We start from the raw sequence: 26920 nt of genomic DNA, 5'->3' as shown, positions 1-26920 counted from the left end.
CGAAGGCCCTCATCTTGAAACAAGCAAAAGAAGAAAAAAAAACGTTAGTTTCGGTTTTGTTTATTACGCAAGCGTAAAATGTAATTGCGTACTTATTATTAGTTTTATTTACGAATATTAATTATCATTGTGTAAATGTTGATCTCTCTGAAACGGCAAACCAGCCCACAGCAACGAGCGTCGTCCTTCAGTAACTGTGGATGGTCTGGTAACGTTGACACACGCTCCCGCTCCGAATAGCGAGTAAGCGAGCGCGCGGGAGCGCGCTACATTCAAAATACTATTAAATACCTCCAAAATACGATTTACTCGCATGCGTACATCTTCTTCTTTTTAACGTCGAGGGGAAGCGCTTCCGTTAAAATGAAAAAAGTAACAGTCGTGCGAACTGCTTTGAAACTTCTGACGTGCTGCGAAAGCAGAGAGAATGAACAGGAACACACTAAAATAGCGCTCTTTTCTGTGTTCCTGTTCATTCTCTTGTTTGCGCAGCACATCAAAAGTACGAACGAACTGGTCTGCAAGGAAGTTGTCGTGTGAACTGAAGAAGGCTTCTGCAAAGCACACGACGGTGCATAACTGTGCAGTCCTTTCACTGTGTAGCCGTGTAGCCAAGGTGCACACGTACACTGCACAGTGAAAGCAGGGATCTGCTAGCCACCATAGCCAGAGGGAGGGGCCCGGGTTTCAACAACAGTTCAACACCCCGTAAAAAAAAAAAGAAAAATAAAGCTGATATATACACACTCATAGGCGTGCGCACGGGCTAGGGGGGCAGCGGAGAGGGGGGCGCCCCCCTAGTCACCTAAGGGGGGGGGGGGGCAAAATCTGCCCATTTAAGTCAATGTCTATACATTGACTTAGTAGGGGGGGGATGAACCTTCGACCCCCCCCCCCCCTGATGGGGAAGGGAACCCTGCGCACGTTTTTGTACACACTCAGATACATACAGGGGGCAGGCCCGTAGCCAAGAATTTTTTTCGGGGTGGGGGGGGGGGGGGCACTTGCTGAAACCTTGACTTTTTGAGAAAAACACTTTTTATTATTTATTTTTGGTAAACACACATACCTCACCAAAATTCTTGGGGGGGGGGGGGGCTAGCCCCCCCCCCGACCCCCCCTGCAGGCTACGGGCCTGCAGGGGGGGTCGGGCCCCTCCCGAAATAAAATCCTGGCACGTCCTTAATTTGTGGTACGGCTGCAACCTGGCCACAAGTCACAACCTAGTCACAAGAGGTGCCATATAGGCCAGACGTTTCTTATTTGAAAGCTTCAATAAATACGCACGGTATGAGGCGCGCGCCCATGGAGGTGTGCATGGACCCACTTCTAGCGCGCTTTGATCCGCAACCGGGGGCTACAGAAAATGAAGGCGGGCGGTACAAATACGCTTCTAAGCCCATAGAACTACGATATCGTTCTATAGTGTCCTTATAGCTCAAGCCACCCTTTGTTCCCTCACTTGAAGAACATTGAAGAACACTTTTGCAGCCTCTGTATGCAAAGCACAGGCGTGCGGAGGAAAATTTGGCGGAATCTGCGAGCGTGCCAAACAGGTACGTGTCTTGATGTATTTCTCGTGCGCCCCTCCATGCAGTGTGTCGTCCTCGCGGCGCAATAAGTGCTCATGATCAGTCGGTCCCTGATGCCTGGCTTCTGTGTGCACCAGTGCAGCAAAAATTATTGACATGACTGGAGAATGGTCTCCCTTCCGGGAACAAAACAAAACAAAAACTTATCTTTGAATATAGGGCACATGTCAAGAGGCGAGCAAGTGGAGACTGAGAAACTTGTGCATACATAAGGCAGACTAGAAAAGAGCGCTCTTCTTCCACTGTCTTTTTTTTTTTTTTCTATGTTCGCGCGCTGTGCCAGACGCTGTCGTCACCAAAACCAACTCGCCCAAGCTTCTTGTGTATATAGCTATATCAGGGGCGTAGGCAAAAATTTTTTTCGGGGGTCGCACCTCCATGATCTGAAGTGGGGGCAGGGCAGGCAGATATGGTCGAGTGTCATTTTGTGCTGTGTATCCCATGGCAAAAAAAAAAAAAAAAAGCTCGGAAGGGGCACGGGCCCAGTGTGCCCCACCCCCTCCTGGCTACGGCCACTGAGCATGGGCCGGCGTCGGCAGGGGGATGCAAAATGGACACAGAACCCTCTCCCCCCCCCCCCCCCCCGGGCTTAGTCTCCTTCATTGGAGGGGGGCCCCCAGAGGGCGGCGACCTATACATACATACAGCCCCTCCTTAAGAAATGGAGGGGGGGGGGCACCGAGCCCCCCCCCCCCCCCCCGACTTAAGTACTACGTCAGTATTACCGAAACGTGCACCTTATGGTGCATTCATGTGAATATCAAACGTAACTTTCGTTCATTTATTACTCCGGGGTGGAGCAATGCTTCAATATAGCTTGCTGAATCATATATAGGAGTACAAATGTAATGTTTATTAGGCTGCTATAAAAACGGAGCCAACACTGGAACCGCCGACGTTAAACTGATATGACGTCTGTATCGTAGGATATACTATAGGCGTCATATCATATATAGCATATATGTGTATATATCATATATAGCGTTCATTGCTTTCTTGTAAAATTAGATAGCCAGCACCACAACCGCAATCGACGTTGCACCGACATTACACCTGCATAGGCTGTTTTTTCAAGCCAGTTTAGACCTGGCGTGGCTCTGTGGTAGAATACTTGATTGCCACGCGGAATGCTTGGCTTCGATTCCTGCTGGGATTGTAATTTAATTGTATTATTTCCATTCGTCGGGTCAACGATGTTGGATTTTCTTAACACTCTCGCATTTATATTATCGCATTTATTCGAATCTAAGCCGATGTTTTTTCGAAAAAACGATGTGCGAAAGTGTGGGGGGGGGGGGGGGGGGTGTCGATTTGGATTCGAGTACAATGATTTAAGTTTTTTTTCTTTTCTGGCCTTGTGAATTTCGGGGGTCGGCTTAGAATCGGGGCCGGCCTAGATTCGAGTAAATATGGTACCAATGTCTGTTCTCGCCATTCCTGGGTATAGATATAAACTATCAATCACCTGGGGCACTTACCCATACACCGCGGCCCGTGGTAAACACGTGTCTGGAGGAAAGGGTTTGACGACGTACTCGACAGGATTTTCACGTTATTTATGTCATGACCCGACAGTCATATTCGTCGAATCCTCTCACCCTCCCATGCCAGTTTTGGTCTACACCAAGTTAAGGAGGCGATCATGAGAGCACCCAGACGTAGGCGGCTAGATAGATAGATAGATATAGATAGATAGACAGACAGACAGACAGACAGATGATAGAAACGCTCAAAGTGCCAAATGTTCGCTAAGAAATGCTTCGCATTTAAAACCCGACTGCTCGCGCTGCACAACCGCTCACCGGCCACCGTATATACATATGCACTGGATCTTGACCTGCACTGCATGCTTCACCCGGTTAGTGGAAAGTTTTTCTGTCCCGTATGTTTCTGCCACTTTTTTTTACATCGTATTTTACTTCCATTGTTATGCACTAATGTAGCGGCCGTGGTACAGTGAAGCCCCTGAAAATGATGGAGACTGTTTTAGGGAATTACCAACGGTTAAAAAGAACGGAGAGTTTACCTGACCTCCTACTCGAACCGATCGGAAGGTTAATCTAGGGGACATTATTTGTGCCAGCCGCCTTAAATCACTGGCTTCAAACCGCCAGTGAATTAAGTTTGTTTGTTTCACGTCCGTTTTCACAGTTCGTTTCAATGCAACCCCCAAACCCCCGTGATTGTCGCCATGATTTCAGCAGCCTCCCTAACACACTGTCTGTGCACGCAGTGGTCGTGGCGAAGTTTGTAGGTAGAGTATAATCACATTAAACTATCTGTTTACAGGTAAGTGCTTGGATAGCACTTACCCGTAATGAAGTTACGTCTGAAGACGCGAATATTATCGAGGTTCTCCAAGTCATTTTTGTTAATCCGCGCCAGTCAAACACACCGGTGCTTCTTGGAAAGTCGCAGTGTGCATTGACAATGTCGGGTGATAAATTTCGGCAAAGAGAACACCCAGATGCTTTGTTCCCTCTTCGTGGGCTGCAAAATCGAGTTGCTTCACCAGCATCTGATAATTGCACAAACTTGCATCATGACGGCGAACTGAGCGGGCACAAGCAAGAGAATAACACAGCAGCGGTCGGCGACAGCAGCAGAGGCATGTCGGTGGCGCATTCCTGATGTGACGAATGGCCGCTGCGTGACGCACATATCCTGATTGATAACTGTATAAATAAAAAAGTAACAAACCCCTCATATTGTAGCCGTATAGAACGCGAGTATTAGTTGCAAGTTGTGCTGGCAATTGGGCCTTACCAATCAGTCACGCATGAAAATATTTCTGAAAACTCAAACTGCATGTCTTGGTTGATAGAGCACTTTTTTTTTTTTTCGATTGTGAATTTTCATGCAGCTGTTTGTTCACTAGTGGAGAAGGCACATTGGCATCCTGTTTTTTTTTAACAATCGCTGTTTCATCAGTTACACTCCAGCATCCTATCTCTTTTTAATTTTTTCATAAAAGCCTTCATTTCTATGCCTGTAATGGCTCCAGTTCTATCAACTTGAATTCCCTGATTTCTTTTCCATCATTATTCACTCAACACATCTCTTGCTTATCATATATCAACCGCTGATACCCAGAGCCTCTGAAAAATGCATGCCTATCATGGGCAGGTGCGGCACCAGGATTTCTTTACTGGCGGGTTACCCATGACAAGTGAGTTCCTTCAGGGGGGCAAGAAGGCTGGGAACCTATGCGCTTCGTTTTGAATACGTTTTCTCTTGGGCGGCCAAAGGAGGCCTCCTTTGGCCGCCCAAGAGAAAACAGGGCAGGCCATAGGTCGGCAAACTCACTCATGAGTCGACTCACTCCATAGAGTTTCATACAATATTATTGTAAGAAACTATGACTCACTCAGACTCGGATCAAGACGCGAGTCTGAGTCTGAGTTAGCCAGGGTGAGTAATGTTTTTGTGAGTCTGAGTCCAAGTGAGCCCGGTTGAGAAAAATTATAGTGGGCCTGAGTCCGAGTGAGTCCGGGTGAGGAAACTTTTGGCATGTCCGAGTCCAAGTGAGCCCTAAGGGCAAAATATATTTCATGAGCGAGTCTGAGTGAGCTCCACATTTTTTGCCGACCTATGGTCCTATCACCTCAACTTCAGCATTACTGTCTGCCTTATGTCGGCTCACGTTTACACTCACGTCTACTTACACATACTTCCACGCGCTACCGTTCATATGTCGGCTCAATATTTATTGATCAGAGGCGCGAGTTGCGCGGGGAAAGGGGGAGGAAGTGCCTTGACCTAACCCCGCAAACTCTTTCACGGGAAGTTATTGATAAAAATATGTTGCGTGAGTCATCTCTTTCAATAAAAATGTCCTTATTGAATTGAAAACTCTGATATTCTGGTAAGTCGTATTTGAAGGTACGGGATCGAAATGTGCTAATAGAGCACCGGTTGTGCGAGATACTGGTGTTAAAGAGCATTGACACTATGGCAGAAAAAACTAATTATAGGCTAATGAACTCATGAGTCGACTCACTCAGACTCACATCGACCTGTGAGTCGGAGTCTGAGTGAATTATATTTTGGTGAGTCTGAGTCCGAGTGAGTCCGGTTGGGAAAAATTATATAGAGTCTGAGTGAGTCCGGTTGAAGAAAAGTTTGGCGAGTCTGAGTGAGCCCTAAGGGCAAGATATGCTTCATGAGTGAGTCCGAGTGAGCTCCACATTTTTTGCCGACCTATGGGGTAGGTGGAAATTTTCGGAGGGCAGCTGCCCCCCGCGACCCCCCGCTGGTGCCGCCCCTGTTCACGAGTCTAGCAGGGTGAATATCGTGGCATTCTATTACAGTGAGACTAATTTCCAGATTTTGTTGCAGCAGACACATGCTTCATCTTGCTGTGAGAATCGATTCCTTTGGTATGTTTTTATCCTCAGGCGGCCAGCTCACGCTTCGCATAGAAATTTGCACTGCCCCTTATACTATATTAGACAGATCTTGCATGGTCAGCTCTGCCTTCTGCTGCTCTCTACTATCTCCTGTTGTACACTCTCCAGTTCCCCGTAATTCATCATTACCTTTACAGGTTATGCTTTGTCTTTTCTTTACTATCAGTTTTTATCTTGTCCTTCTGGCCATATGTTATAAAGCTGCTGTAGCTGTTGAAGAAAGCGAACTGAAATTGGGCCTTGAACAGAGAGTTTTTTGTGAACTATGATGAACTTTCCCAGTACTTTCAAAGCTTATTTCTATTTCTGTTAGCGTATAGAACTTCTTGCTTCCTTTCTTGTGAAAGCCTGCAGAGGTTATCCACACGTAGATGCCAGCAGATTCATAAAGCAGCTGTTCAGGGAGGGTTGCTGTATGTTCTAGAAGAGCATGGCAACATGCAGCAGCTTTCTTCGACAGATGGTGCCCGCGCGGGACCAGTTTATCTATTGCCTCCTTGGCAGCAGCTAGCTTCCCCTTAAACGAAGGCAACGTTTCATTTTTCTTTTCTTAAGAACTAGAAAGTAACTGCATGAAGTGTTGCTTTTAACCATTAGGACCATAAATGCGCTTGTTCTGCAAAATTCAAGCAAAAAGAAGAGCAGATGGTAAGGTGCAATATCTTTTTTCCCAGATTTTAAACTGAAATACACAGACCTCAAACGTGGTCCAAATGTTGGTACATGTGGACCCCCTTTGCAGGTCTTTACAAGAAAGCGAAAACTTTCATACACAGGCAGAAAAAAGTAATCAGCTAGCAAATGCTATCAAAGTTCACCGCAGTTCATAGGCAACTTTGTGTTTGAGACCAAATTAGATTTGACATCCTTCAACAACTACAGTACCTGTATAAATATGGCCAGAGAGACAGGATAAGAGCTGCACCATGTTCTTGGGGTCACTTTCTGTAGCTTTGGAGAGATAAGCGCAACTCTTATCATTTCCTCAAAACTTCACGTGAGGTACAGACATTACTTACATTAATGCAAGTTGACCTAGATTTGCTCCGTTACTTTTTATACATGGAAATGATTACTTATATTCTTGTAAAAATTCTTCTGGAAAGGTGAGAAACATGTTTGCCTTTTGCCTTTGGAATTCCAAGTCATATTTTCTACTAGGTACACTTAAGGAAGTAACTGAGCTACCATGCTTAAATGAAATATTTTATTTTGAATTAACATCACATGAATAAGAACACCTTTCTACACTATTCTAACAAACAGTATCAACAACATTAAAATTCACTGCAAAAAAATTGTTACAATGTTATAAAAATGCTTCAAGCCAACATCAAGTGCTCTCATATATTAGTTTCATGAAATAGCGTTCTTACAGGCCACATCTGAATTTGAATCTGATTGCAATGCCAAGGTGAGGTGAACAAGACAGAGTGCACTGATGTTCAGAGCTAAACAGCAATATCTAAGCAGATGGAAGAAATAATATTGAGTGGCACAGAAACATATCCACTGATACAAACTACTTTCATGACAGCAATAAGCATCTCAGTTTTTTTCAATAGAGTATATGTTCAACATTCAAGTGCACATTTGAAATTATACATTATCTTATGCAACAGTGCATTTGTAGCCTATAGTTCACAAAGTAATTTATTTTAATGAGACAAAGTGTGTATTTAACATAACAGATAAATTACAGTCATATTAAAGGGACACTAAAGAGCAACTGCATTCTTTCAAAACTCTACCCTTGCCATATTTTCTAGGAAATCGTTGTTTCATAGAAAAGAATACAAAGGCCAAGCTTCCCCTGCATGAACTTAGTGCCAAAACTTCATCACCGACATCTAATTGTGACATCAGGGATTTCAAAGTAGTTTCTTGTATTCAGTGCAGTCTTTTAAATATGGCGTAAAGGAATTTCTTCAAACTTCTAAACAGTCACTTTTTGGTTCCTTCAGCATCCAAAGTAGCCAGTCTTTACTGATACACCGTAACCTCAAACCAAACATTCAATACCCAAGCCTTTACAGAGCTGCTGCGGGAGACAGGGACACAACCCATTTTGTTTTACTTATTTTTCCATCCTTTTGGCTTACAAACCTCCCCTTATAAGAGCAGTCATTTTACACAATTTTGTGTCACTTTAACATGCACATTCAATAGATAAAAATGTTTACATTGCCCTCTTGAATGTCATTTACTGCAACATTATTTCTCTATTTTTATCACAAGCGCCACCTCAGAGATGTTTTTGTGAGAAGTTTGTTACCAACCCAATGTTGTTATTTGGGTGTGTTGGTGTAACTACTTCACTGGAGGTCACAAATAAGGCATACCACTTTATAGACAAGAATGAATGAAGAAGACACTGGACACACTGAATGTTACCAAACCAGAAAAATTACTATACTAGCAAAATTTGTCAGCAAACTAATAAAAACAATGATTCGGTCATGTTTCAGCCCTTCATAGAAACATGAATGCCAAGTTATTTTTACAGTTGTTATGACAGGTTTGAATTTTTTTTTTAATGGCTTACAAAGTGTAATTGCGCAGCACTATAAAATCTTTTAAGACAATGTCACAGGTTTGCTTTAAGAGTGTTAGCAGTGACCCATCGATAAAAATGACAAGTATGAAACTGGTTTAAGAACTGATGCGAATAATGTGAATAAGGATTAAGTACACCAGCTTCCTGCTCGGAAAGGTGACTAAGTGGCACAGTATTTGAATGTGTAAATTACAATCATTCAACATCATAGAAGAATAAACATGTTGTGCTGGTACAGCTCAAAAACTGTTCTCTTCAATGCTTCAACTGCACAGTGCCAACATTACTACGTGCAAAGTATTGCAATTTCAACAGCAGTGTCCAGTGTATCAGTAGACAATCAAAACCTTACTTTGAAGAAATACTAAATGATTTATTTGCTGCTGTTTAGATGCAAGAATAAACTTTTTGCAAAGCACTCATATATTTGCACGTTTCCTACATGCAGCTAGTCATACTAACTTTTTGCCAACCTCTTGAGCATTCACAGAGCTCTTCCTCACGGGACACTTATTTCCATATGCCGAAAAATAAGCAACTCGCAAAAAGACCATGCTGCAGCACAGTGGGCACAGTCTTAGAAAGCTATATACAAGATACCTGTGGAGTTCTAATACTGTTCTTTGTTCAAGCACCCGTGGTTCAGCTTCTAACACATTTGTTGAAACAATAAGTGTTGTACCTCAGAGGTAGTGCACTAAACCACCTGCATGGTGGCACTGTATCACCATGCCGTTTCCAGTGTCTCTGTTGTAGAGCGCTATCTTTGTGATGAGCCCAAAAAATGGTTATATAGACAGGGACGCAAAACCGGCATCATTTCCCAAAGATTGCTAAATGCCTTAAAGCCTCCAGTTTCATTCCTTTTTGCCAAGCAAAACTGGCTTAAGTGCTTTCTTAAGTGCTTTCATACAAAGTAATGGTATGTTAAACCCACTGTGAAATTCAAATGCACAGAAAGGAAGAATGTAGTGCAAGTGAAGGAAAATGATTGCTATAATAGCAGAAAAGGGGGCTCTTCTGCCATGGTCACTGTAACAGTTTTACTCAAGTTTAAGATCTGAACAATTATGAGGCAGAAGAGGCATCAGTACATCATATTCCAAGATGGCTCGCCTCTAAAATGACTGACCAAACACAATGCTGCCGAGACTCAGTAGGCTGATGAAGACAAACACATTCAGCATGATGTATGGCACAAGTAGTGTTGCGCGCGCGTGTGTGTGTGTTTCCGTGTGAGTGTGAAGTAAGAAACAATAAGTCTTGCCTTAATAAGTTCAAAAGTAAGTTTACAATGAGCCGCTTGCTGATAAGAGCAGCTGTGCCATCAAAGTGAGCCAAGTCATTTGAGCTTGCTTTCATAAGCAGACAGATTATGGCTATGCCATAACAGTGCAAGGGTTTGCAAGGCTTTTAGCAGGTGCCACAGCACGAAATCTTCATGTATCGCAGTACAATCAGAAAGCAGTCAATAGGGCATTACATTTTTTTTTGAGGTGCTGAGAACACCACAAATTATGAAGGACAAACAAATGAAGCACACATAAAAGTGACTAACAATAAATGCCAGAGTGAAGAACAAATCTACCCTACCACCGGAAAACTAATACCATCCATGACGACTGTCGCTCAATGCCTACAATCGTTGCACTTTCAACAAAACTGCCTAACAATGCCATCAAAGAAACTTGGATTAGAATATAACGAAAAAACTAACAATAAGAAACAATAAAGATTTTTCATAATGCTATATACAGTATAATGAAACCAACACATTCTGACAAGATGTCAGTTAAATGGGAACGGAAAGCAGTAACACTGCAGCAGGAGCAGAACTGCACAGTGAAGCAGAACTGCACAGTAAGAGACGTGAAGTACTACAGAAAATCTATGAATACCCAGTGTGGCACTTCTAGCAGAATAAAATATGAGTACATCTACCACATGGACATATCTGTGGTTAGTTTGTAAGATTGATGCTTTCCAGAATGGGAAACAACAACAATATTTTCACAATGAGAACATCAGCATGAGTGGGAGATGAATTTCAAACCAGCTATGATAAAATATTTTTCTTTTTTACACATATATGCCTCAGACAAGTGCGCATGGAAAAATGCTTTCAGGCAAATGTCACTGAAAGATTCCTACAAGCGTAATAATAAGAAAGCACAGCAGATGATCAGAGCATTGACTTTAGTGTAGTGCTTGTAGGTGCAACAACTACAATATCTGCAACAGACTGTGAGGTATTTTCCAGAATATTTGGCAGCAATTACACCTATGAAGGCACTTGAGTTAATTATGGACACAAAAATTGAGATGTGTGAAATGAAATGGTCACTATGTAAATGCTGCCACAGCAGGTTTGGAAGTGTAATGGTCATCAACAGCTTGAAATAAATTTGAGATTTGGACTCCACTCACACTTAAGCCATCCAGTGATTTTTAAGCAGCTGAGTCAAACAGTTAGAGAGAAACATTAGCAGTGCATTATATGCTGAGACTGTATAACATCAGCATCAATAAAGCAATATGCATCTAATCAAATCACATTAATTTACTTTTCCAACATATTATGAAAAGGTTCCTGCTGCACCATTTTTCCAAATAACAGCAAAGGGAACAATGCCATAGACCAAGCCATCACCAAAAGACCAAAGAGCTATATAAGATTACCACCAAACAATGTGCAAGGCAAAAGGTAGGACTGAACTGAAAAATGAAGTACAGCAGGAAGAACACACAACACATACAGATTACCACCGAATATTAGTATACAGCAAATGCAGACAAAGAGAAACCGTGGAGTATTTTCATACAAAACTGGCCAGGCACATCTGGGCACATTTTTTGCCTAGTGTATGTCGTACATATGTGCACACACACATACACATCCTACAAATTCAAAACCCAGCAACAATAAGCTAACTTTAATTATGCAAGATTTTAACCACATGCAAAACAATAATTTGGATGCTACATCTGAACAATTTGAATGATTAAGTGCTGCCTAAAGTATGCATGTTCATTATCATTTCTTGGTTTTGAAGCAGTTTTTCTTGCTCATTAACTGAAATAGTAAATGTAATATTAAAATAGTAAAAAATAGTAAATTTAAATGAAATGGCAAATGTAACATGGCACATTTCGCATTGTATCATTAGTTTGTGCCTTAATTCCCCAAGGCATCATAAGGAACCAATGCTGAAGGATGCCTACATTTTGCCCATTAAATCTACATGCCTAGGTTTATATTTGTTGCAACTGTTCCTTGCCAAAAATTCAATAAGTGTAGGATCATCAGTTAAAAACTGAGAATGCTAAATATTCTTTTTCCTTTCTGAAATCGTGCGTTAACATATATTATCATTACATGCAAAACACTCTGCATTTTTTTTATATAACTATTAAGTTCACCATTCTCAGGGCAGCAGCCTATTTTCATCCACGGCAAGCCCACAGCAACTCTCAGCAAACTTCAGTAACCTATGCTTAGTGCCACTGAACTCAGTCCTCAGCCCACAACTTTCCCGAAATAGTCATTTAGCATAACTCTATGCCAACCTTGGCTGTACTTCCATGGCCACCATCCTGTTAACCCAAGAGACCACCTGTTACTTCCTCTATATACATCACACAACATGCCGAACTCCCCTTTAACAAAAAATCTTGAGTAGGTCACACTGGCTCCCACTATTGCACTACTTTCCCCTAGTTATTCCCATAATTTTTCATTGCAATAAATGCACCTCATTTAGTTCAACATTACAACAGTAAAGTTTGAGAATACATAAGAACATTCAAATACCACTGCCTCTTTTGACACAAGTTCTAACTGCATTTACTTTCAACACACTTGTTGTGCAGGGCACCAACCTTGAAGGGGTCATCAACCACCTTTCCAAGTAATCATCGATTGACCACAGTATCGGAGCTTATTGCCTCGCGAATGGATTGGCGCAAGAAATTTTTCGTATCCATCAAGAACGAGCGGAATTACAGGGATTTGTCGCATACCAAGTGCTTTCTCTTTTCTTTCGTCCCAACGAGTGCTCTGGCATCTACAGAGAGAGGGATGACACAGGGGAAACAAGTTACGTCACTCGCGCGTCGTGACGTTGACTGCACGCCATGAAAGGCAAAAACTCTGATGCTGTGATTCCAGTGCACACCAGGGGTGCCACGCCAGCGGGCGGTACGGGGAGGCAGTTGCCCCCCCCCCCCCAGAATTCTCGCATGCCCCCCCCCCCCCCCCTAGATCAAACATAATCATAATGCAATGCGTAAGTTCCCCGCTTCTCTCCTGCCGCCCTCGAAGGGACTCACTTCTCGTGGCTGCCGCCCAGCCAAAAAATCCTAGTGCCCTGGTGCACACTAATGTTGCTACTGCGTTATTTTAGCACACTACAGAACGCAGTGCCCGGCATGTGGTGGCACCCTGCGGCAAGAAGCGTATCTGATCCAAACGTCACTCTTAGTTTATGTCGGCTATTGGCCAATAGCAGCAATCTGCTGTATGACAGCCTTCCGAAGAGAGGTACGGACCTCTGTACGAGTAGAGCACACTTCATAAAGTGGCAACAGCGTCTGCTATCTGCGGAACATGTTTTTTCACCAAGCATGAGGGGTGGTTCAGGACCTGTTTAAAATTTTCCTTAAAAAGCAAATAGAAAAGTTGCCTCTTATTTCTTCTCCTTAAGGCTCATTTCATGAAATAGAGTAGCAACTAACACTAAGAAGGCCAAGTGTCTCATATATCATCTACAAAAATGAACAAATAAAAGAAAAAAAAAACTCGGGACAGTTATGTGGAAGTAAGATCCCATTTCATGAACCTACACAGCTTTCAATGACATTTTGCATTAACATAGGAATGCATAGTTCATCCAGTTTTACAGTACTTACATCCTAGCTTACTTCATGATAACACCAAAAGACATTACAACATGCTGTGTCAATTCCAGTTATATGAAAATGCAGCATAAATATGAACTCATTCGAACCTCAATATATTGGGCATGTTGTAGCATGTTACTAAGTACGCTATAAATAATAACCAAATATAATAAACATAAAACGCCTCTGGCATATAATGAATATATGCTTGAATATACGAACAGCGCAACTGACAAGGACAGAGGAAGGTAACAACACACAGCGCTGACACAGCGTTGAAATTCAGCGCTGTGTGTTGTTACCTTCCTCTGTCCTTGTCAGTTGCGCTGTTCATATATTCAATTATGACCTACCAACTTGCCCAAGTTTCCACGCTTCATAGAATATATGCTTTTTCGAGTATCAGATATAACGACGGTATTTTTTGTGTAGGTTGGAACACTGCTGTAAAGCAGTTCAACTGTACAGGGAACTACACATTAAAAGGATAAGTTATATTCAAAGCACCTTCTTTATTTAAAAAAAATTTTTTTGCCATTTTCGGTAATCTGAGGTCCAAACTCAGGCGGAGGAGGAATAAACTTTTATTGAAACCAGCAGTTTGGTTGGCTGGGCCTAGGCCTCCCACGTGGGGACGTCGAGGTCTTGCCTCTCCGTCCCCTCGCGAGCCTGCTGGGTCGAAAAACAAAAGAGGGGGGGCAACTGCCTCCCCGTACCGCCCGCTGGCGTGGCACCCCTGGTGTGCACCGGAATCACAGCATCAGAGTTTTTGCCTTTCATGACGTGCACTCAATGTCACGACGCGCGAATGACGTAACTTGTTTCCCCTGTGTCATCCCTCTCTGTGTAGCTGCCAGAGCGCTCGTTGGGACGAAAGAAAAGAGAAAGCACTTGGTATGCGGCAAATCCCTGTAACTCAAGCTACTCTTTTTTTTTTTTTTGTTAGCCCATCAGGCAACAGTCGCCAGTCCAAAGGCAATCCACAGCAACTGGGACGTAGCAGTGCAACAACTAGGAAAAACAAGATATAGAGAATTAAAAAAAAAAAAAAAAACAGAAAACGCTGGTCTATGTATTCAAAGGCGTTGAGCACTTGCAAGCTACATTACAGATTCAGCGTCTTCTATATGATCGACTAAAAGGGTAGAGCGGGAAATGAAGCAATGAGGTGGCTGTGAGAAATTCTGCTAAAATATTGAGTACTAGCAGTACAAGCCTTCCATTCAAAGGTCCCTGCACAAGTAGAATCAAATACCCACATACCACATCCAGAGTCACTACACAAATACAGAAAATAACTACGTACCCCATTCAAAGGTCACCACACAAATATAATAAAATAACTGCATGCAATTTTTGAAATGTGCACTTGTCGACCTTCTCGAGTCCTCAGACGGCACTCTTTCGACTGCGCATCTGACATTTACTGCTAATGGCAGGTTTGAGAGAGCATTCATGTGAACATGCACTGCCACACTAATGCGCAATACTGAACCATTCCTTTTTCTTTTATTTATGGCTTCCTGGCTATCATGGCTGCTGCAGCTTTGACAGCCAAAAATCACTGGAGAAGGCACCACAGGGCCATGGAACATAGAGATAACAAATCGTGGTGCATGCTCAACAAAAAACAAGTAGTATCATAATGTGCTGTTTCCTCTTTTGTTTTTCAACCATGTGTCACCTTCAGCAATGATCGCAGGCAATTTCAGCTATGGAAGCCATAGTAAAAGGCAAGGGAAAAAGGTTAAAGCAGTCCCATCAGTGTGACAATGCATGCTTAAATGCAAGCTCATCAGCACATGTCACTCATAAAAAAACAGACCAATGCACATGCTCTTTACAAGCTATCACAACCTGTGCCAGATAAGAAAGCACCAAACCAGACAACTCAACAGAACTCTAAACTGCATAGCATTAGGTTTTGTTGCTCACTAGCTATTAAAAACCAAACTAAATGTAAAAAATCTATTTCACAAAATTCACAGCCTAGTCACTGAGAAAAAAAAACGTGTGGGCCATAGCTTAACCGCTACTATAAAAAATAGTTACAAGTGCTCAAGCAATGAAAGAAAGTATGCTATGGACTACTGCTAGCTGGACATTGGAATGTATTCATCTTGGAACAAAAGCATGAAAAGAACCGGGACATCAACACAGCACACAGAAGCACTGCATCCTGTTGCCCTTGGTTTGGTTTATCCATTTCTGAAACATAAGAGTTCCAACATAAGAGCCTGAAACACTGCCACAGTCTTGGCTCATAGCTCACTGTGGGCCATAATGTCGAGCTTCAGGAATAGGAAATTGATTAAGGCTAAGGCAACTGTAGAAAATGGTGAAAACTTGAAAGGGCAAATGTCAGCCACAAGCAAGGGCATTGTTTCCTGGTCTCTGAGCAAAAGAGAGTGAAACAATGGACAAAATAGAAACACCAACAAAAATTGGCCGCGTATCTGTGTGCTACCCTGCAAATGTCGTCAAATGATGACAGTCTTCTGCCGGCAGTTTTTTTTTCTGTCGGCTGTTTCTGCGCAGCCTAAGAAACACTAGCATTTTCGGCGCAGCCTAAGAAACACTAGGGTCTTTAGAATTACGTATCTATGTATTTTCTAGTAAAGGAACACACTACCTAATACTTATGTATTGATGTTGTGCCTCAGATATGCGTAACATTTGCTTTTTGATCGACAATGTTCACAAGTATGAATGCAGCTACCAGTTCAAGATGGATGGGCATTCAGCAAATGTTTAAACTTTGGCCAGGTGGCTGAAATCTGAATCGTATGACAGACAGACCAAAATTTCTGCTCCCCAAGAAAGATTATCGTTTTTAAAAACTTACACAGGCTGGATACATAACATACGTGGTAAAAGCTAAATCTGTAAATCGAATTATGAGTTGAACTACCTGCATCATAAAAAGATGGCTTTACACCATGCTAGCACAAAAATGCCAAGCTACCATAGACATTGGCAAGGTGCTGTGATAATTATTTACCTGGAGAGGATACCTACACTTTGGCAGTAGAACAGATGGTACCGAGGAGTACAGCTTACAGCAATGTATGCTACAAATCCATATAATAGTGAGGAGTGTGAACAAAAAGAGCATGGGATGGGTTACTTATGTAGAGAGCACAAAGAATAAGGGGATCCAAAGGCCCCAATTTGTTGCTAGCCTTCCATTGTGGCCATGAGCAGCACCGCCTAATGCTCCCAGGGCTACTCTTATCTTGTGTGTGTACACAAATACCCTAGAAAGTGAGTGCAAGAATGGCGCTTTGGTAGCTTAATTGGCAAAGCACCACATGCATAACGATTACATTTCAGTTCCCACATGTAGCAAGTTATCTTTTTGTCCAATTTCATTTCCATTTAGCTTATTCTTACATGTAAATTAAACATAATGATTCTTCTCCATAATTTCTCACTACTGTCAGTTCCTTCAAATGGGTGTTTATGTAAAATTTGTCACTCAAATTTAGTTTATAAAAAAAGGAAACAGAAACAAAAGGCACCCATGAGGACTGGATTCTACTGATCCCTACATCCCAAATTTCTGGCACTGAATTAAACAGTGGGAGTTTCCAATTTGACAGCCTTGACACCATTATTAATATAAAAGAAGCTCTCCAGTGCTCAGCTCCAATTTCATGCAATATTGCATCATGCATAAGTTATTTTTGTGAAGTGCTGTTGGCCAACGTACTTGAATAAGCTATATGTACATTTCATATTATACAAGCAGCTTACTTATAGATGCGTAACTGAAGCTAAAAAAAAAGATGAAGAGCAGCTACTCTTGTGCTTCAATAACATTTTCAAGTAACACAAGGCTGTGGACCTTAGCACTCAATGTCTACTGGTTTTTTCTTTTCTCTTGCGTAGAAACATATTGATATGTACCTTAATTACAAATGTTGATGCAAATATACTAAACAGCAATTGCTGCATGAACTCTCAGTGAACATAAAATATACAAACATACGTGTGTACTGGTATCAGCAAAAATCAAACTGCCTCTACTGAAAATAATCATAGTGCAATGGCTAAGCAGGGCAAAAGACAGAGGTGTGCATACTAAGGATCATGGCGTTTTTTTTTAAACAATACAAATTTATAGGGTGTTTTTTTTAAAACAATACAGATCTGTTATAAAAATCCTATGACAGCCAGGCTCCTGTCTGTTTTACGCAGAAACTCTATGTCGAGGTGGAAATACTTTGCCTCAGATAAGGTGACAGCGAAGTGACTAATTAACAAAATCTTGTTAATTAACTTGTTAATTATCGATCTGAGGGCACTTGCTCATATGGGAAAGCTGTAGGGCATCACAATTTAGGGCATACCCATTTTTTAGAAATGACAAAAAAGGCACGTAATTTGGAATATTCATACCGTAACATTACGAGCAAGCGCCCCCCCAACGGTGAAAGATAATCAGACAAGATTTGGAGGGGGGGCCCTTGCTCAGTTGTGAACCGAAATTCAAGATGCCGGCGAAAGAGCTGCTAAGAAGAATGTACACCTGTGCTTCTAATGAAATGCTTTAATGAGTACGCATGCATTTGCTGGTTTTACTGAACTGGAGGGAATCCTCATGTGAAATTTCATGTGTGATGACAAGGGGGGAAAGACGTTCTTCAAATGTTCCAACAATTTGTGATAACTCACAACGCAACCCCAAGGCACCACACTGTAAAAGTGCTAAGAAATCGTGCACATATCTAAAGACTTTCAGAACTTGGGTTCCTAGGAACCACTGCTGCACGATTCTGTAGCGAAGAACAGGTTGAAAATAAATGGCAGGAGTGGGGGGAGGGGGACACTTGCTCGGTCATTGGCGCATATTTCAAGTCTCCCGAAAAGGGGAAGGGGGCGCTTGCTCGGGATTTTATGATAGTCAATATGTAAGGCCGATATCACTGGAACTACCTCTGACAAGGTCAGAGGAAGTTCCAGTCCAATGTAAACAGAGCAGCCACGTATCTGCATGCCGGGTGCAGTCAGTTTCGATATTGGCCTTAAAATTCGATGATAAATATCTCAAATTACCTGCAACTTCTGTCATTTCTAAAACACAGGTATGCCTACAACTCCCTAGCATAAACTGCCCTAAAGTCAATAATTTAAAGGTTAATTGAGCAGTTTTTGTTAATTAGTGTCTTCAATCTCACTTTCACTTTGGCAAAGTATTTCCGCCTCGACATAGAGTTGGCGAGCGATGACGACAGCAGCCTAACTGTCAAGCATTTTTATTCAAGAGTCTGTATTGTCCAAAAAACACCCTGTAAAAATGGCAAGCTACCTCCCACATGTGCTTCATGCTTGTAAATACGCCAGTTATTAACAATGAATTGAATTTCCTATGCTTTAATGACTGCCAAACTCCTCTTAGCTTAGCATGTGACAGCCACTCACATATTTTGCTTATAATTCACCTTGTCTGCTGTAATGCTCTTCTAGGCCATATACTGTAATTAAGCAGCCGCTGAACCTGCTGCTCAAGCAGTGTGAGCTCAGCATGTACTGGATCAAGGAATGTACCTATCCACTCTACCACGGTATGCGCATCATACACTTGAGACATCGCATCGCCCACGAACTTGTGCAGATGCTTAGATGTGCTCAGTAGCTCAGTGAGGTTTTTGGTTGCCTCAAGAATGTGATCAGGACTGACAAATGAGAGTCGGACATTATAACTATCTAGCCATCCAACATAATGACTGTTTTTTTCCATGGCTTTCTTTTGACTGTACAATGTCACTAGCTGCTGGATTCCTGTGAGTATCTTTCCACCAGGGAACTGGCAGAAGAGCAAATGGGTGCTTACACTATCATCAAAAATAGGCAGCTGCCTATTGCACTGCAAGTGTTCCTTAATTTGAGACAGCTGCACTTCATCCATACACCCATTCTGCAGGTAGACCAAGTTAGCAGCCAAGGATGGCATGGCTGCTGGCAGAAGCTCACAAAGTGCAGCAAAGTGGTCGTACCGCTGCCACCCCGTCAGTGCAATGCCACGTACATTTAGCAGTTCTCTGTGGTTGTTAAGTGTTTCTATCCAAGAATGGTGGTTTCTTAAATGGTATTTGATGTCTGGAAGCAATTGCTTTGGACCTGTAGCCCCCTTGAAAGCACTTGCTATCCACACCCCTTGGAAACGGGTATATTTGAGCCAGTGCTGGTCTTCAATATATTTAGATATATTAGGAGAGTATTGCCAGACCATGAGGTCTACAGGGTTAGCAGCACCCCACTGCTGCACCTCATTAGCATCTATGTCGCGCAACATGTCATCCCACATAATGGGACGAACCCCATACTGGGCCACATGAGCTACAACCTCCTCTACGTGCTCCAAGAAAAGCTTATGTTTTGTGATGTTTGCCACATCCATGTGCCTCTCACAGCGACTGCACTGACCTAATGAGTAAACCTCATCGCAACCAATATGCACATACTGAGCATTACGATGCAAATGGAGGACTTGGTCAAGCATAGCTTTTACCAGGGCAAGAGATCCATTCAGTGATGGACATAGTGCTTGAGGACTATGGCTCAATTCCCGAAGGTCTGAAAATTCTTGCAATTTGAGTGCAAACTCAAGGTGGCCAAATGTTTGTACCAGCGGAATCACCTGCAGATGATTGGCATGAGCAACAGACAAGATATGAGCTATGTCAGCCTCGTTATAGGCATTACTGGCAGCAAGAGGGCTGAGCATGCCTGTATAAGGAAACATGTCTTCGTACTCCATTAGAAGTCCGGTGGCACCAAGCTTGCGCAACAGGGGAAGCACTGCATCATAGTATTCAAGCTTAGGTGGTGCACCTTTAAGGTCAAAATGCACTATACGTTCGTCAAACTGGATTGGTGGCAACCGTAGGCTCTCTTGAAAACTTCCATGAGTTGCAGCCACTGTGGATGGTGGATCAGTAAGCACACCAGCCACCCACTGCACTGTTTCAACAGGTGTCCTGTCAACTGTTCTGGTGCTCTGCCAGTAAAGTATAAGGAATGCTATCACAAGGACAATAGCAATTAGCTTCAAAAGGCGCATCTTCAGTGGAGCCATGGCACAAGGGTGCCCCAGCTTGAAGGTCATTCAAACTGCAGCCTGCAGAAAGAAAGATCAGTCATTCAGTCCCACTCAGAGATAGATTAAAAGATAAACTCGCCTTAAATGAATACATTAAATGTTCTATATGTTATGGCTACTTTCAGTGGGCAAACATGACGGCCTTAGATAATAGAATGCGTTGCTGACCCCGTGGGCTTTCACTTGGAAATTCGACAATAGCACATCTTGGACAGCACACTTAAGTAGACGCAAGTCAAGCACTAACTTGCAACTCAAGTTTATTCAAAGCATACAGCACAAATGTAAAAAATTAAGGAAGATGCTCAGACCACATTGGGCACAACAGGTCAGCAAAATAAGCTACCTTCACTGGTGTATCAACCAGTTCAAAAATGGGGAGATGGGGTCAAACTCTCCCCCCTCAGATATATATGGTGGCCAGGATGTAACTCCCTATTCAGAGTTGTTTAAAACTTTTATTTGACTTCACCAATTTTAATGAAAGAAAAAGCATTTTGTTCCTCACAGTCGGAGAATTTATTACATATCTCGTTTGTGTCATTGGAGGTATCAGCGGCATGACCTCAACAAAGTTGTGGGTCCATACGTTATACAAAACATTTTTTTCAGGATGCTAGTAGGGACGTTATGGCCCGCTAAAATGGCCTGTAAGGGGCCCTGACGTCCAGAGACATCTCCCTTGGGAGATGGGCTAGAGAGGAAGTTATACGAAAAGCTCCTGGTCAATTCAAGAAGCGAATTCAGCAAGTTTTCGAAAACGCACTGCAGGACTATCTGCAGAAGTCTGTTGCGAACACCTCCAAAAGTTTATGAAAAAATTGAGTGAATAATGGCGATGCTTACCTGGAATTTCAGCAATGCATAACAATTCTCAGACTGTAAGGAACAAAATGCTTTTTGTTTCATTAAAATGGTAAAGTATTAGAAACGTTATAAACAATTCTTAATAGTAGGTTACTTTCTGCCCACCTTGTATATATTGAGAGAGACTTTTATATGTAACAATGCTGTGGGAGGTCAAGGAAAATGCTACACAAACAGCTTGAGATGGCTTGGCCATACTATATACACAATGGCGGTTAACAGGACAAAGCAGGAAAACAAAGTACAGGGCACCTAACATGGCATACACTGGCTAATGTTTCTAGCACATCACTATTGTTATAAACAAGCCAGAGTTTGTACCTTCCGGCAAAAATAGTAAATGTGCATGAAGCAGACTTGAATAATACTGTGTTTTTTTAAAAAAACCAAAGGTGTGAAAAATGTATGGCATGTTACCTCCTACACAACCCTCATGCTTTTGAAAGAGCACAAGCTTAATATTTTCATTCGTGGTTGTTGCCCAAACAAGCAATGTTGATAGATGCAATAAAATCTTAAGAAATATTGTACCAATTGTGTTATAGAGCTTAATAATTGCATGGTTTACGTGGTCATGTGTTCTCCAAAGTACTCGTCCATTGTTGAGTGTTAAAGACATAGACAAGAGCACAGAGACACACGGAACGCACACTAACATTTTTATTAGCAGACTGACGTGACCTCACATACCTAGATACAGAACTACATTGCGCATGACAGCAAGTACATATCAACAAGAACCACTCAAAAAACACGTGTCATGCCACTTAGACACGCAATTTCCTTGTCGGATAGAGAGATAGAAGCCTGGCTTACGTATTTTGCTTTTAAACCCGAGATTTTGTGAGCCTCGATAATGAGGAGTGTCATTTCATTGGCGCTTTTTGAGATTATGATGCACTTGTGAAACTCGGGTGAGCAGCCACAACTGTTGCAATCACTCCCCCGTCTTGTTTTTTACGTTGTCAGCATGCTCGCGAAGCCTGTCGTTTACGCAATGACCAGTTTGTCCTACGTACGAACCGTTACATGTTAGAGGAATTACGTAGACAAGGCCTTCATTGCATTCCACATATTTCGTTTGGCGATTCTTTGTACAGGTTTTTTCTTTACCATTTGGGTTTGTCATTTTGCACACCTTGGCAAGTTTCTGTGGGGCGAAAAAGACTACTTTAACACCTGGTCTGAGCAATCTTTTAATGTTGTGAGAAAAGATGTGAATGTATGGAATCACCGCTAATTTCTTTTTTCCTTGTCCGTCCTCTCGGGAAGTGGGGGATCGCTCGAGCTAGATGTCCCAAGATTCCTCAGGAGCTTCTCTGTTACGGACACGATTAGGGGCCTCTGATACCCTGCTTCTGAAATCCATGAAATTTGCTGGCTTAAACACTTCTCCATTAGGTGGGAGCAAGACTTTTCCAAACCGTTTTTCATACAAAGATTGGCGACAGCTCTCTTGACCAATTTCGAGTGGGACGATGTGAACGGCAGAACAGGTTTATTGGCCCAGGGTAGCCCCAGCTCACGTGGCTTTTTTGAAAGAAGAGCCTAATATCGAGGAAACGAACGTTTTCTTGGCTAGTAAGTTCATGTGCGATTTCTAAGGGCTTCAAGCATTTTCTAGCAAGAGAAAGAATGCTTTCTGCTTCCTGATTAAAATCTGCCAGGTCACATTCTAAAAGAAACAAAAAATCGACAAATCTAAAAGCTTTTACCACCTTTGTGGATGTGAGATCAGCAGCAAGTGCCTTGTCAAGCCGAGATAAAAAATAAATAGCTTAGGGCAGGTGCTACGCACAAACCTATGCAGGTGCCTTTCTTCTGTAAAAAGCATCTGTCCTCCCATTTGATGAAGGTCGATCGAAGATAAAACTGGAACAGCTTTAGAAAGTGGCCACTCGAAATACCGGAAGCATTTTGAAAAGTTACCTCACCAAAATCATCAATAGCACTTTGAACACTGCCTAATAAACCCTCATGGGGTAGACTGTAAAATAGATCAGTGATGTCAATTGAAAAACCTCGAAGGTTTTTTGCTCTCTATCTGACAAGGAAATCATGTATCTAAGTGGCATGACACGTTTTAGTGATTCTTGTTGATATGTACTTGCTGTCATGCGCAATGTAGTTCTGTATCTAGGTGTATAAGGTCACGTCAGTCTGCTAATAAAAATGTTGGTGTGCGCTCCGTGTGTGTCTCAGTGCTCTTGTCTACATCTTTAACTCGCAACAGTACACGAGTAATGGCAAACCAACAAGCCCAAGTAGATACCCTTCTAAATCTCCAAAGTACATTTACAGTGTCCTGATTAATATTACTTGCTCTACTTCTGTCATTTTGCTCATTTAGCAAATTTATAATTGCATTATAGTTAAATTTCAGGTGGTTCTGATTAACCAAATAATTTACGCCTGATTACATAGCCCTTGTTACTAAGTCTGTACATGAATTTACTGATAGAAATAAACTCATGTATATCGTGCACATATTAATTTATCATTGTTCTCAGTGTCTGTGATGTTAACGTGAAGTATAACTAGAAGTCCCATGTGCTCACCTAGACCACATTCAACTAGTTTTTTATCTGAGCGCTGAATAATTTCTCGATGTTTACAGAGCTGCCACTGCCTCTCCCCCTAGGACCTCTGTCATCAAGGAGGCGTTATCCCACAATAAAAAATCCTGGCGGCGTCCCGGCGAGCAACACCGGCACGAAGTTTTCGATTTCGCTGAAGAACACACTTGTACTAAGTATCGAACTCAAATGATCCATGAAATTGTTTAACCATCTTGCCAGTTCACATTCTTATGCGGCTGTTCGCATTTATTCGCACGAGATTTCCAGCAATGCCTGTAACACATTTCTGCGCGCTTAAGTACGCCTGTGTACTCTGCCGCAGCGTGGCCAGCGTGGCAGCGTCGTTACATGCACCAAAGGACAGTTTTCATATCCTGCGGAAAAGCACGAAGAAAATGAACCACCTCACGATAACATGTCTAAAAAGACAAGAGACGCAGCATTGCGCATAGTATCAGATACTGCCAAGCAAAAATACGAACGATTTTACCGTGGCGACGAAGCGCAGCAACTTGGTTGTAGGTGTTCTGGGTGCAGCTGTTCGTATGCGCCGCACAAGCAGAATAGCTAGTATGGGGACTGTCCTTGCATGTTCATTTCTCGACGTCGCCAAGCCACTGCATGACAAAGTTCTGCATCGCGTCCGTTATTTAATGGCCGAGATGCTGCGTCCCTTCAGCTACGATTTTGGGCACCTCACGACGCGTTCCTGACCATGTAGCACGTAACATCGACATTTCACGAAAGGACGGAACGTGTGTGCGCGATACAAATAAAGCGCAATCATACGCACTGCCTTGCAAGGCGCGTGTGATGATGATGACCACCGTGCATTTCTCAATAGTGCGGCAAATGCGCCCTGGCTAGGCGGCAGGTCTGTCCGGACAGTCCAGACAAACCGGCGAAACGTGTGCGTGACTGCGCAACAAATTTACGCGATCACAAGTAGCGCGTGACTATATTGCGAAGCGCGCGCATTTTTGAATTCTACAGAATAACGCTCCGTACAGACGGGACAAGTTGCATTCTGGCGTTCTCGCTTGCGATAAATCCACTCGCGAAGCATCTCGTCAGGTTTCGTTGCGTGCAGTCGGGAAGCGATTACGAGGGCCGAACTGTCAGAGGTTCGGCTCTCGCGTCACTAAGTGCTATCGCAATATATTGGCAAATCCTCTCACAAGGTGGGGACTGGCGTGCGTAGCATTCCGTTAAGAGGTAATCGACTTAAGTTTGCTTTCCTGCAAAACTATTTTCCAACCGAAAACTCTTGTTCACAGAAGGCTTTTTCTGGCTCGTTCACCCCTCGACATTCCAACAGAGGTGCGCGAGTACCACAAAGGCTTTTCAAAAGTCACTGCAGGAAATTAATGTCACCATTCCTTGTAAACTCTGCGGTGTGCAGAGAGAAAAGAAGAACCGAAAGAAAGAAAACCCACGGAGAAGTCATAAGTGGAAAGAAGTTTTTTTTCTGCTGGTCTGTGGTTTAGGCTGTTTGGCTAAAAAATATATTTGCTCGCGCATGCCCAGTAACTATTTTTCAAAGTGTCATGATGTTATGATGCGTAGGTGGTGGTGGCGACACTGGAATAGGCACCAGTTACTGATGCTTGGGAATAGTTCGCACTGCAAAACAGCAAACTAAGCACTGAGCAAAGCAGCCAACGTATGCAGAAGACTATTTCGAAGAAATAAATAAGTCGTAAGCAGTTCAACTGGAAGTATGGTGGTGACGAAAAGGGATACAGGAATTTCAACTAATGATCAATGTGAATGCGAGTTCAACGATGAGGTTCGGTTAAGCTACAGGCTACCCACATACCTGCGTGCAGATGTGCCTCGTCCGAGGGAAAGCAATAAGATGGAATTCTAACAGTTGGTGTGATCAAAGATGCAGGGAAAGTTGTATTGAAAAAGTTTGCATACCCCTAATTGTAATGCCTTAATCAGCAAGTGTTGAGGCATTTCACACAAGGGAGACTACAATTTGAACAATTAAGAAGCACACTGGTGCAACCCCTTACATTTGGTACGTCGTCAAGGTAACTTCCAATAATATCAGTGTAACAGTGGACTTCACTCGAACCAGACAACTATAGCTGCCTTCAGGAAGGGATGTTCCACAACAGTTCGCATACATGTCAGTTCATTGGCATGAATGTGACACCATTATTGTGACAAAAAATTCCTTTTTTCCCTGGAAATCACTTAGGTAAACAAAACAGGTCGATTCCACGAAAGATCGAAAAAGGGTGTATATTTGATGTTTCCGATTTTCCTGATAATTTTGTATGTTGTGCACATATGATTGCACAGCACGAAATCGCAGTTCCTTTTCAAATAAAAATTTTTTTCAACACAGCAAAATTCGACAAGTGTCGCCGGTTGACGACGACCATTTTACGAAGAATGCGTTTTCGTAACTTCGGAACCATGCTGGCAGCTACTCAAGCTATATATTACAAATGTATTTCTTTTTGGCGGAAGTAGAAGTAAAGAGGAAATAGCTCTTATCATTTCATGGAATTCTGAGTAAATTATGTATTTTTAAAAATTCACGAAAAACGCTGCGTTTTTGAAAATCAGTCAAATTTGGGACGCTATGGCTACTTCTGTGAACATCTTAGCTTGTTCATATTTGCAGTATGAATAGGCCTTTATGTGAATAATGAACCTCTGCATTTGTATTTCTCTAATAATATTCAAAGTAGTAAATTTTCATGCTCGAAACACCAAAAAGAGAAAAGTGTTCCTCCATTCAAAAATCTATATTAAAAAAAACCCAATCTCAATTTTGTTCAAAGTCCCCCAAAATGTTCTCAAAGGACTGCAGAATGATATTATGAAAAAACATGTTGCATCATTTTTATTAGAACAAAAGCAGAAAATGTCAAACATTGTGTTTCCAGAGCGTG

At 42.4% G+C, this 26920-nt stretch overlaps 1 protein-coding gene across 2 annotated transcripts; it reads right to left on the bottom strand.

Moving 5' to 3' along the window:
- Positions 1 to 18076: 18076 nt before the first annotated feature.
- Positions 18077 to 24931, bottom strand: LOC119379064 (hexosaminidase D-like). Of its 2 annotated transcripts, none has more exons than XM_037648216.2 (2): positions 24802 to 24931; positions 18077 to 20580 (listed from the first exon to the last, which is right to left on the bottom strand). In XM_037648216.2, the coding sequence occupies exon 2, from the start codon at positions 20566 to 20568 to the stop codon at positions 18898 to 18900; it is 1671 nt and encodes a 556-aa protein (XP_037504144.1). In that variant the 5' UTR covers positions 20569 to 20580; positions 24802 to 24931; the 3' UTR covers positions 18077 to 18897. The 2 variants fall into 2 exon arrangements, with proteins under 2 accessions (XP_037504144.1, XP_037504142.1); XM_037648214.2 differs by having other exon boundaries at positions 24499 to 24901.
- Positions 24932 to 26920: the final 1989 nt, after the last annotated feature.

Source organism: Rhipicephalus sanguineus, chromosome 1 (assembly GCF_013339695.2).
Source record: "Rhipicephalus sanguineus isolate Rsan-2018 chromosome 1, BIME_Rsan_1.4, whole genome shotgun sequence".
NCBI classification, from domain to species: Eukaryota; Metazoa; Arthropoda; class Arachnida; order Ixodida; family Ixodidae; genus Rhipicephalus; species Rhipicephalus sanguineus.
This window is presented reverse-complemented; position numbering and strand designations above follow the sequence as displayed.